The sequence below is a fragment of the Dromaius novaehollandiae genome, chromosome 9 (assembly GCF_036370855.1).
Source record: "Dromaius novaehollandiae isolate bDroNov1 chromosome 9, bDroNov1.hap1, whole genome shotgun sequence".
Classification (NCBI taxonomy): Eukaryota; Metazoa; Chordata; class Aves; order Casuariiformes; family Dromaiidae; genus Dromaius; species Dromaius novaehollandiae.
Genome location: NC_088106.1, coordinates 32,720,072 through 32,732,158, shown reverse-complemented (window position 1 = coordinate 32,732,158; position 12,087 = coordinate 32,720,072). Strand labels below are relative to the sequence as shown.

General features: G+C 41.8%; 2 protein-coding genes across 3 annotated transcripts; one reads left to right on the top strand and one right to left on the bottom strand.

Moving 5' to 3' along the window:
- Positions 1–277: 277 nt before the first annotated feature.
- CEP19 (centrosomal protein 19) lies at positions 278–4,679 on the bottom strand. The gene is made up of 3 exons (XM_026110672.2): positions 4,346–4,679; positions 1,608–1,806; positions 278–1,285 (listed from the first exon to the last, which is right to left on the bottom strand). Exons 2-3 carry the CDS (start codon positions 1,735–1,737, stop codon positions 924–926), a joined length of 492 nt encoding a protein of 163 aa, XP_025966457.1. The 5' UTR covers positions 1,738–1,806; positions 4,346–4,679; the 3' UTR covers positions 278–923.
- Positions 4,680–4,708: 29 nt separating this feature from the next.
- Positions 4,709–12,087, top strand: PIGX (phosphatidylinositol glycan anchor biosynthesis class X). Of its 2 annotated transcripts, none has more exons than XM_064517157.1 (6): positions 4,709–4,843; positions 6,070–6,133; positions 6,612–6,753; positions 8,817–9,030; positions 10,337–10,437; positions 11,534–12,087. In XM_064517157.1, the coding sequence occupies exons 3-6, from the start codon at positions 6,643–6,645 to the stop codon at positions 11,711–11,713; spliced, it is 606 nt and encodes a 201-aa protein (XP_064373227.1). In that variant the 5' UTR covers positions 4,709–4,843; positions 6,070–6,133; positions 6,612–6,642; the 3' UTR covers positions 11,714–12,087. The 2 variants fall into 2 exon arrangements, with proteins under 2 accessions (XP_064373227.1, XP_025966443.1); XM_026110658.2 differs by lacking the exon at positions 4,709–4,843 and adding an exon at positions 4,863–5,004.

The following is a 12,087-nucleotide window of genomic DNA, read 5'->3' as shown; positions in this document are numbered from 1 at the left end:
AATTCCTCGGTGACCATCAAAACACTATCTGGAGGACCTTTTGCCATAGCCTTATTTACTTGTCATGTCAAGTTCTCCCCTAATACTGTTTAAAATGAGTTCAAAACTGTAGTCTGATGAGACAACAGCAGTGAATATTTTGCTTTATTCTAAAGACACCCCTAGCTTTTGCGACTTTCTGCCACACAACTTTCCTCAGATAGTGTAAGCACATTTTCCCAGAGCTGAGCATTTACTGACAGAACAGTAAATAGTTTAGTAGTTTAAGGAAAACACCTTATTTTATCAATTCACAATCACTTTATTTTCAAGAGTACTCTCAGAACTAACTTATTTTCTAAATATTCTGTTTCTTAAATATAAGAATTTATATTTGTGTAACCTGCGGCTGCAGATTTAAGCATCACTCAGGAAAAATGAAAGTAATATTTTCATTGCAACGTTGATTTATCCAGAAAATAGACTAATATATATTTAACATTCCAACAAGTAATAACAAATACCATTGTATGCAATAATGCTTGAACATTGCTTTCAAGACATAAATATTTAACACTTCATTTTAAGATGAAGCTGAACAGAAATCATAGCAATGCAAGCTGGTGAGATCTTCTGCCAAAGGTGATTGGAATGTAAACAAGGGACAGATGAATGATTTAAAGTTATTTAGGCATTCTGAATAGGTAAAGATGAGAAAAAACCAAGTTCAGCTACCCCATTTCCATTTCATCAAGTTGGACTTTTTAAACAAATTTTATTTAAATCTGAAATTACTGTAACATTGGATTCTCCATAGCCAATATAATACGCATCAATTGCATGAGTCAAAAATGATCCAGCAGAGTAAGTGCAATAACGGTACTCTGTGCTAGGAATGTAGGTTTTCTCTTTAAACTGTCCATCTAAGAAATCTTTGTCTGGAATCAGATTTCTTCGCCTGACTCCACATCCCAACCACAGGACTCCAGCTGCTCATCCTGTGGAAACTCAACCTCAACATTGTATATAAAATCTGGGTCATCTTTCTTCTTCCTGTTCTTTTCAAAGAGTTCATCCATGATGCTCTTCCTTTTGGCTAGCTCCTTATCATCTAATTTGTTCATATCCTCTTCTGGGTCAATGGTCTCTTCCTGACGAATCTGTTCCAAGCTCTCAGCCAGACTCTGTCCTCCCAAATGACCTTTCAGCAAACCATAGAACTTCTTCAGCTGACGTAGTGAGACTCCTTCCAGGTAAGCTTTGTGCCGAGGGTTATTCTTCAGCTGTTCAGCAGCTCTGCTACAGTCTAAAGAGAAGATCACCATGAAGAATTACAGATGCAAGCAAACTCTCATTATATAAATACATCCTCTTTTCCTAAACCCTCACACACAAGACACCCAAACTTGGCAGTGCTGCTACGCACGTTAAGACGTGGCCTGGGGCTCCTTGGTGGAGATAGTGCTAATACTGTTTCTGTATCACTCTAAAACAGTCTCCTCATGCACTCCCTGGATGCTGGCGAGAAGCTGCCCAACAGTCACTAAAAATACTGTGTTACCAAACAGCTGTTGCTTTTACTGTGTGTAGAAAGGATCTAAGGAATGCCACAAGTGAATACACCACACCTGAGAACTTTGAGAAATTTCGGATAGGCATGATACGCTGGCGAGTTTTATCCTTGTCTTCTTCTTTATAGATGAGAATAATGGATGGAGGCTGAAAGCAAATGCCACACTTTTTCGCAATGTAAGTCATAACAGCTCTTGCTACTGGCTGAATTATACTCAATTTTATGAGAGATGTCCTCAGGGACTTCAGTGCTCACTGAAAACAGAAAAAGAAAAAATGGGAAAGAAAGTATGAGTATCCCCAGGTACTGTTCCTAGAGGTAATGTATTTTAGACCCAGCTTTTTACTGGGATTAATGACCCAAATTCAGCAAAAACACTCAGCGATGGTGTAAGCATCCCTGATTTCAGCAGAACTTGAACATGTTCCTACATGCTCTTTGAACATGAGTGTGACTCTCAGCTGCTGATTTGTACATTTGTCACTACTTGGTCTTTGAATCAGGACTGAGTAACACCCGAGTTACAGTTTTCGGTCTATCAGCTAAGCAAAGTACTGCATAGTCATATGGTACCTAAAATATGCTTTTCATTTATGCATTTTTAAATGAAAAACATCAATGTATTATATAGTTCCTTCACAAACAACTTTTTACTGCATATTATACCCATTGCTCTGGAAAGGCTGGGAATTGTTCAACTACCAAACCCTTTTCTTCCCTAGCCACCATGCTTTTAACTTTGTATCACCTGATAGTTTATATGAAAGCTCAAGGTGTGAATTCAGGTAGAATCCAAATTTTCTGTAAAAATACTATAACGTATTTCTGCTGTACGCTTATTCGAGCACATATGAAAAAAATATTTGGAAAATAAATTTAAAATGAAAACTTGAAATATCTCAGAACTTCACCGAAAGACTTTCTGCAAAATTAAATAAATCTGAATGCTGCAGGAAGTATAATAAAGACAGAGTTCTATGATCTATTATATATTACTTTGAAAGGATACAAATTGATTAATATGGCTCAAATTTCCTTCACCTGTCTCTGTTTCTGTCACAAATGTGTAGATATCATATGCCTTATTTCACATAATAAGGGAGACCCCCCCGCTTTTTTTACATTACAAATGGAGGGGTGTCTAGTCAGTTCTTGTAAAGCTTGCTTCCAGTTTCAGAGTCACCTCAATAAAGAAGCATATATGTAACCTATGATAGACAGCATAAAGAGGGAGAAGAGATTCAGAAGTGCAGAAAAAAAATGATTGGGTTCCAAACAGGAAACACTGAAAATATGCAGTCATTTTAAAGAGAGACAAAATTCAACTGTTTAATTCTTCTCTAACTAGAATACACCATCAATGAAACCAAAAAGCTGAGAATATACAAGTGACAAATGGAAATGCTTTTTAATGTGGCACATTACTTTTGGTAGCGTTTATAGCTAAATAATGTTCACAATACCAAGAATTTATGAAAAATGGAAAATGTTGAGCTGTTGTGTGAGGGGAGGAACTAGGAACTTTTGCCATACTTAAAAGGTGGAGAAAGGGTCTTAACTGGGGGTTGGAGGGAAAGAGTTGAGTGACATGCGGCATCTGTAGCTGTACTTCTACAGATAGCAAGAACATACAGGAAATATTTATGCTAGGATTTCATTTTTAAGTAAGAACTACTACTAAACTCTCACGTATCAGTGCATAGGTCAGCTACTAAATGAATGAGGTTAAAAAGTTATTCCATACTTATCCTTTATAGTCCTCTCTGAAGCATTTTCTATTGTCTTGCAACCAGAAAGACGGAACGCGAGTCTGGCTGACTATGGCAATTTCTCTTTTTCTGCTTTACAATAGCTGTCGATAAGCCCTTGACCCTGATCCCCTCTGAGTCACCTGATATATTAGAGGAGATGCAAAAATCAGGAACACTGCCGCTGCAGGTCCTCTTTCCCATTTTAGTGTGCAACACTGAATGCCAATGTTTCTTTCCTTTTGGTTTCAATTAAGTGAAAAGATGTAAAACATCTAGGTTTTATCCTGCTTTGACTACTCTACAGACTGTAGAAAGCCAAAATAGGAAAGGACTCAAAAAATTAAAATATGTATCTCCAAATAAAGAAAGACAGCGTTAATGTTTAAAAGCTACTTCTAAGCTGAGTTTAAAAATCAATCTTCCTTCTCTGTGGAAAGCCACATGGGGAAAAGTTCAAATTCACAATAATATTCTCAATGCTGAAAATTAGCTAGAGGAGCTAGCTATACTTTTTTTAAAAAAAATAATTCTATGAGTTGGACAGAAAAGCTAAATCAGCATATTTCTCCTCAGAGCTACTTTCACTAGCTTAAAATGAGACGATGCTTCAAACTGAAGTGAAATGCCTTTTTGAAGTATAAATAGCAATCATGAGAACATGCCTCCATGCTTCCAATGGTGAAAAAAACCTCCTCAGAAGAAAGATGCAAATATGAGACTATGTTATTCAAATCCACATGAAAGAGGGGTAAGAATTTCCTATCTTCCAGTAATACAGAGATTGTTGCTACTACCTGCAGCAGGTACTTCAAATGTGAAATGGCAGTGTTTAACCAGGCCTAAAACTCAGGCGCCTTTTTTTCTGCCAAATTCTGCAATACCTAAGAGAATAATGTTTGCGGTTTGAAACAAGCTTCCCTACTACTCGTTTCTCGTCAAAACACCCGTGCAAGACAACGAAACTTGGCCTCGGGTCCCGCAGCGACGCAGCTGCATTGCCTTCGGCCTGCGAAACGCTTCGGTCCTCGGCTGAGGGACTCACCCGGGAGGTCGGGCTCATCCCCGGGGCCTCGCAGAACCGCTGCAGGCCCAGCACCGGCCCTCACAGTCGCTCCGTGACAGATTTGGTAGCATCAAGGCCTAAGAATACTTGAGTAGCTCAAATTATTAAAAAAAAAAAAAGAAAAGAAAAAATAGGCTATTTCGTTTTTTCCTCGACCTCGCCCCCTCCCGTCACCTCAGGCACGGGGGAAGCGGCGGCTCGGGGCGGCCCGGTCGTGGGGCGCGGGCACCCCAGCGCTGAGGGCGCCCGAGCGCGGCCTGCGCTGTTGCCATGGCGACAGCTCCGCCCGCGGGCCCCGCCACAGCTTCCGCCGCAGGCCCCGGCCTGGCTGCCCTCGCCGCTGCCTGAAGGCCCGAGGGAGGACTCTCGCCGCCTGTACAGCTATGGAGCCATTTTTCGGGGCAGGACAACCGTCGCGTTGAAGATCAGCGACAGCGCTTTGAGGAGAATCGCACTGGGTCCGCAAGTTGAGGGGAAGTAAGCGGCGGACGGGCAGGCGTTCGCTGCCGGGCCCGGGGCCGGCGAGGGCGCCTCGCTCGGCTCAAGGCCCCCGCGGAGAGGACTTGAGGGGCGGGCGGCGGTCATGGGGGTTCTCGGTGCTGGGGTGGCGGCGCTGCTCTGCGCGGCCGGCAGCCTCTGTAAGTGCGGCAGCGCCGCGCCGGGGCTTTGCGCGGCGGCGGGTGGCCGAGGGCCGCGCCGGGGAGCGGCGGTTGGGGCTGGAGCGGGGGCCGGCAGCGCTTGCGATAAAGCGCCGCATCCAGGGAAGGCTGGAAGTCTCCAAGGCGCAGGAATGCGCAGCGATCCCTGACAGAGGGGCTCGCCGAGCACCCGCCGGGTCAGCCCGGTGCTCTTCCAAGCGCTTGGAAAAATCCTTGCATGCTAAATCGTTTGAAAAGCACCAAGCGGTTTTGCCCCGGGTGTTTGTTTTGGAGCCGCGGTGTTTCCCGTGCCTCTTGCTCGGGTGTCTGGTAGCTTTTTGTTGGCCCGGCATCAGTCGAGCGAGCTGTGGTGGGGAATGCGGAGGCGATCAAAACCAGAGGATCGCGTCTGTGTGTGGGGGGGCTTTGGAAGCCTTAACATCTTTCCAGCTGAATGTGGTTACAGCTGTCGAGGCCTGGTTCAAGGCAGCGGGGCTGTTCTGAGGTCTGTACAGTATGCTGCACGGCGGGGGCCTTCTTGCTTGGTTAAAGCTTAGCTGAGTTTAGGCTTAATGTTTCGGACGATGCTAGATGATTAAAGCTAACTGGATTTGTGTGTAAATAAATAGTGTTGTTGGTCAAATGTCTTTGGATTTTTTTTCTTCTTCTTCTTTAGTTCAACTGCTCTTACTACATCTCTGCAATTTAAATTTGAACACCTGCAATCCTTTTGTAGAGACATCAAACAGTTTGGGCCACGTTTATTTGGGCTTTCATCTTACAAATATTTTCACCTGTGCTTAGTTTTATGCGCCTACCTGTTGATAGGATCGGCTTCTGAATTTGGGAAGCGTGAGAGACCTACACTGCTTGATCAGTGGTCCAAGAAATGCATACTTGTCTGTTGGTTACAATGAAATATTTCTCTTTTGCTGAGAGAGCGTTTGCGAACACTGTTTGTACATTAGAAGACTTTGCTGAGGCTTGTTAAAGTTGTCTGCCCTTGTGATAATTAAAAGTATTTGTACTGTTCTGTAAACACTTATTCATTCTGTGATGTCTTAGATGTTCAGGCTGCTTGTCAGGATGCCATTGTCACACAACAGCTTCTGCAAGAGGGATTTCACAGGTAAGCTATCACTCAAGAACTCCGTCAGAATAGTTTGCGATTTAATTTAACATGTGATGAAGTTTGTTTACAATTCGTGCATAGTTGTATCAGCTCACTGAGCCATATCAATGGGTGTGTATGTGGCCAAACACTAGCTATGTGAATACTAGCATGATCAACTATTTAACAGTTACAGATTATAGGAGAAGAAGAACTGGAGGCTGCCTTCTAAAATGCTTGTGGTGACTGTTGGCAGTTTAAATAAGTGAAACATTGTTTTTGTTCTGGATCTGGAATTAAGGTGAATTACAGCTTCCTAAATGGAAAAGGACAGAATAGCTTGACAGAGAACTATTCTCTGAATGCCTACCGTGTAGTGCAAATATGAGAGAGCTGCATCTGATCACTGTGCATTTGGGAGCATGTCTCTTGGGCTCTTTGGTGACATCTTTTGAAATGCAGGTATAAACATTTTGCTTCTGTTGATTGTTTTAAGGGACCTGTTGGTGAAGGTAGAACTTGGTATAATGGGGGAGGATATAGGAGGATGCACAGTGGCAGCTAGAACTCGTCTTCCGCCAGGAATCTATGTGGATCCCTATGAGCTGGCATCACTACGGCAGCACAACTTAACAAAGGTAATGTGCCCCAAAGTCGAGACATCTGGCAGCTATTCAGATAGGGCTGAGTATGCTTTTTGCCAGCATTTAGAGAATGCATTACTCAGGAAGCTGTCATCTGTAGTCATTATGCAGATGATTAATTCCCTTTCCTGAAAGGAGATGCTGCAAAGTATCATATTCTTGACTTTTCATTGCATCTGCCAGCCGTATCAGCACTAGGGCATGTTTTGTGTCATATGCTGGTGATATTTCTACACATAGATGTGCATACCTGGGAGCCACTGCAGATCTGTTTAGCTTTTACCAGAGTTGCTTATCTGGGGCTCTCTGGATTGAAAAGAAGGAAAGTTAGCCCCTGCGAAAGAGGTGGTGGCAGGGAAATGAGCAGTGATTACATGCTCTTTATCTGCTCAGTCTCTTTGTCAAGACACCATAGCAAGTATCAGAGTCTTCAAAGGAGCAAAGTAAATGCTTCTCTGATGCACTTTGAGTAGCTTCACAGTTTCTGTTTCACCACAGCTTTCTTTGTTGCTTTCCAGTATTTACATTCTAATTTGGGGTAGAGATGTGGTAAGGGTGTGGCTGAAGGGAATCCCCTTAAGTGCTTAATTCAGTTAAAACATATGGGTGCAAAGACACTTGACAACTTCTGATGTTGGGATGCTTGCATGTACTATTATGCGCTTATTAATGGCATAATTACATTGTAAACTCTTCAGATTTAAGAATAACTCATTGGATAGGGACTTGAAAAGTTATTTTGGAGCAGCTCAAGGACAGAACTTCCAATCTGATACTTCTGACCATGGAACCAGGCCCAATGTTAGAAACTATAATGGTGAGGAAGATAGTTTTAATTAGAACTGGGTTGTAATAATCTGTCACTTATAATTAGAGGAGACAGTCATTTCCCAGCATCTAGCTGCATCGTCTGGAGAGGTGCCTAAATTTTGTGGTCAAAAGTAAGTATGGGAGACTCTCTGATTCACTGCTACGGCCAGTGGAATTTTCTGAGTTTGAGGCATGAAGATACGTGCTCTTGCAAGTCTTGATTTTGTAAAATACTAGAATAATATGGAACTAGGGAAGGAAGTTCTAGAAAGGAAATTAATTCATTTATGTTAGAGAGTTTGCATGTTTCAGAGCAGCACATCTGCTGAAATAATTTTTCCTAGCTCTCCAGAGAAGTCAGCAAGAATAAGGAAAAACGAGGAACTTAAGCAAGTGGAAGAGAAGTGTTTTTGAAGAACTGAATTGGGATCCTTTGCCATGAAGATTACTGTACAATTGAAGTGCTGAAACTTAGGTTTGAGACATTCATGTGCAGTTCTTGGCTCCACTGCAGACTGCTTGAATTGCCAGTCCTCAGTTCTTCCTCTTTAAATTGGGACTAGACAGTGCTTCCCTCCTCCTGCTATTTCTCTGTTTAAATTGTGTTCATATGGTAAGAAACAATCATAAAACTATACATAGTACTTAGCTCAGTGGGACCCCTTTCTCAGCTAGAGCACTTTCTGTAATATAAAAGAGTGGATGCAAAATAGTAGCTCATGTTGACCTGCAACGTAACTTTAGACTGATGTGGATGGGCTTCAACTCGCTTCTTTTTAGATGCTTGTCTGTTAGACATCTACTCTGAGCTTACGATGCAGATTTTCTTTATAGCCAGTTGGAAAGGCAGACACCTCTAGGACATGGCTCGTCTTGTCCCGAGTTTGATGTCTAAGAAAAGGTCAGATGACTGCAAGTGCTTGGTATTGTTCCTCATTAGGGAGGTCTACATGCCTGATCTGATGTAGACACCTGTTGTGGGAGTCTGAACTAAGATAATGTGGCAGAGTAAAGTGTACTCTATACACACAGTAGACTCCTGCAGTTGAATTTCTTTGAAACTTTGAAGAACAAAATGTTAATGCAGGAGTTATACTACTTTTCTGTTCTGATGCTGCAGTAGGTAACCACAGCAGACAGTGACCTTAAATCCCAGAGTGGAACGCACTATGTTCATATGTTTTTTCACATCCATCCCCTGTTTTGATTCTGGTGGCAACCATGTCTGTATCTTTCTCCATTTGCAGGCGGTGATAATTCCTGACACTGTTGATGTGGAGGCTCCTGAGTACTTAGCCACAGATCTTGTTGTTCTTATATACATGAAACCCGACCCTCAGTGTTCCCACTGTTTTCAAGCTGCCTTGCCTGTGCATGGACGGTACCACCGGCCAGCAGAAAACAACAGGGAAGTGTTGGTTGTTCTGAAGAGTCCAGAAGTACTGATCTGCTGCTGTGACAGTGAGATTCTCATTGCATATACTTTGGGGGAGAGAGGAATAACTGGAATCTGGATCTATATTTGACTTCAGAAATGGAGCTCTTAGTAGTCATGTGAAAATGAGAAGAAGATAGTGGCCCCAATAAAGGGCACGTTGTCGTCATCTTTGCATTTACTGTGTATTAGGATGAGTGCTACTGCTGCCTGACCAAAGGCAGATTAATTGTTAACAGACATGATAATTTTATTTTAATTTTTTTTTTTATTTTTTACTGTAGGGGGCTGTATCCCCCAAGTTTGGGCTCTTTCACCTGGAAGCATTGACAGTTGGTCTATTTGGCACAATCCCTGCAGGCTCTGGTTTGCTAAAGATCAGCTGCTTAGACCATATGTTTTCACAGTGTTTCTGTCTTGGCAGCTGAAGCCATGCATGGTGTGTTTAATATTATTCAGACTCAGGTACTTAGAGTAATTGAAGTATTCCAATGGTTTGCAGCCTTCTCCTACTGCATTTGTATAGAGAAAAATGTAGAAAACTGTCTTCCTGAAAGATGGAATGATTGGAGTCTCAGACTTGTCTGAAACAAGAATCTCATATCCATGACAACATATATTTTAAGTTACACAACCAATGAAATCTCCCATTTTTGCTACAAATTGTATTTCCTTTCATGAAATCATTCTTGCTAGCTGCCAAGTCAAATGTTCTAATGTAATGCAGCTTCTTTACTTGAGCATTATTTGAGCAATTATTTTCTGGGATGAGATGGGGGAAGGGAGGACTGCCTGGTCAGTAAAAAAGAGATGTGAAACCTTTTCTGGTCTTCTGCCTCATGTACTACTTATGAGCAGGAAAACCTATTTGCTACTAATGTAAGAACATTTAAAACAGGTGAGAGGAGTTCTTGCATGGGACAACAGGAAGCCAACAAGGAGAAACGAAAGAATGACTTTTGTGCTCTGGGGAAAGAGAAATTGTAACTGCGTGGCTGGATTTGGGGAGTCTACAGGCCAATGATGAATTCTTTGCCCTATTAAAGACAGGGGGGTCCAGATACCACGTGGGTGAGAGTTCTTGCTTAGGTATCTACTATCTCAGGGATGGAAGAGTTAGAAAATTCATGAAAAAGACTGCCAGCACCACTTTGAATGGGCAGGTTAGCTGTAATGTTTCTGTCAGTACCTGTGCTATTTCATCTTTTGGCTTTTAGTGAGTTGGTGCTGTCAAGCTGTTATGAAGGAAAGATATCTAATTTGGAGAAGTCTTGCAGGCCATATGGCTTCGTCCCATCTGGATTTTTGATGACTCATTAATGTCTTCTGTAGATCGCCTGTCAACAGAGTGTTGGAAACCTTCTGAAGTGGAAGCTCCCTGTTCAGGGAGAAATGACTACCCCTGTCAGTGGTATAGTGTAAAGCACAAACCTGTGAGTTCTTATTTCTGTTGAAAATCCTTGGTTCTCATTTAACAGTTACTGCCTTTATCTGTGATTAGCATGTTCCAGAGCTTGGGAACTAATCGGTACATGGCTAGTTGTGTGATTCTTCCTTATGGGGGCTTCTTTCTTTCTCTCCAGCTTGCTTTAGTGGGTGTCTTTCTGACATGCTTGTAATCATTTTCTGTGCTCTTCTGCCCCTTGATGGCAACTGCTGTCATCTTTTTTCTTTTTTTGCATAATAATTTTGTTGGAATCTGAGGATATAATTGACATTGGTTGATTCAAGAAGGGACTTTGCAATATGGTTGCCTCAGACAAGTGATAAAGTGGAAAACAGTGTTATGATCTGATTGAAAAGAGGGGCAAAACCCCAAAGGTTTAAGGAATTACATCTAAAAAGGCCAGTTCTGTTTATCTGGTTGTTATCTGAATGGCAAAGTGTCTAGGAAACATGAAGTTTCTTTGTTCTGTGTTCTAAGCTAGGCAAAGTTGAATCTTTAGTATGGTCAACAACCACCTTTGCAACTCTAAAGGGTTGCAATAGTGTAGAGGTTCCGATATAAGACTAACTTGTTCTGTAACAAATCTGTTGGCTTTGTAACATGCATGCCTTCCTGCACCTAGGATATCAGCAGATGTTTCAGATATCTGCAGTTCTTGTCCAGAAACGTTTTGGAGCTTTCTGCAACACAAAGAAACCAAATAGTTGTGTGCCTTGGAGAAAACTCACTTTTCAGTAATCTGCAAAATGCTCATTCCACGAGCTTATCTTTTTAATACAGTATTACGTACAGATCCTCAATAGTAAGTCTATTGTAAGAACAAAGCTATAGAGAATATAAATGGCTACCATTTAAAATGCAGCAGATGATTGAGTTTTGTATTGCAAGAAGTGGCTGACTCTCCATGAGGGCAGTAGACTGAAAGGGTATGTTGCATCTCAGTTTTGCTTTTGAATCCCAGAACAAGCCTGAGCAAAGGGACAGTTTAGTGTTGGTCTGATCACAAATCACTAATCCTCTACAGTTACAGTCAAAAAGAAATAGCTTGTTAAATATGTGTATTAACCTATTTTTCTTTGTAGGTATATGAGGAATTGATTATGCATGTTCCAGTGGGGCTCAGACAACATGATTCCTTAGTGTGTGTTGTGACTCTTCTTACCACGGTCTTCTGTTCCAGCCTGATTCTTGCAGCTGTGTGCAAATACGGACACTTCTCCCTGGAGACTTGCTCAGAACAGAAGCGAAGTAGTACAGAATAACTGAGTTCAGTGCAGTAAAATTAACAGATTATTGATTGCATCAGCTTCCTAAATGAATCCTACTCTACTATTATTTATTTTGGTAGTATGCAAAGATACTACCATGGATTCTAGTTCTCTTGGCCTAATTCTTATAAACACATTTCACACATGAAACTGTTTCAGCGCATCAGGTGGATGAGAACAGCCCTGCAAAGAGCTGAAATGACTTGCCACAAGCCGTGCAGCAATAGTCAGAAACAGAGCCTGCTTCAGCTGTAATGCCGCCTCTTGCAGAGATGTTTGTATTTCTTGAATTCAAATGAACTGACTTGGGGATTGGTTATTAAGGGTATAAAAAACTTTATCTAGTCATTAAAGCTTCTGAATTTTAA

Coding starts and splice junctions, on each gene's coding strand:
- CEP19 (XM_026110672.2), bottom strand. CDS start 1,737: ATGACTTACATTGCGAAAAAGTGTGGCATTTGCTTTCAGCCTCCATCC. Junction 1,286..1,607: donor AAATTTCTCAAAGTTCTCAG/GTGTGGTGTATT, acceptor TCTTCTCTTTAG/ACTGTAGCAGAGCTGCTGAA.
- PIGX (XM_026110658.2), top strand. CDS start 4,950: ATGGGGGTTCTCGGTGCTGGGGTGGCGGCGCTGCTCTGCGCGGCCGGC. Junction 5,005..6,069: donor CTGCGCGGCCGGCAGCCTCT/GTAAGTGCGGCA, acceptor GTGATGTCTTAG/ATGTTCAGGCTGCTTGTCAG. Junction 6,134..6,611: donor CTGCAAGAGGGATTTCACAG/GTAAGCTATCAC, acceptor GATTGTTTTAAG/GGACCTGTTGGTGAAGGTAG.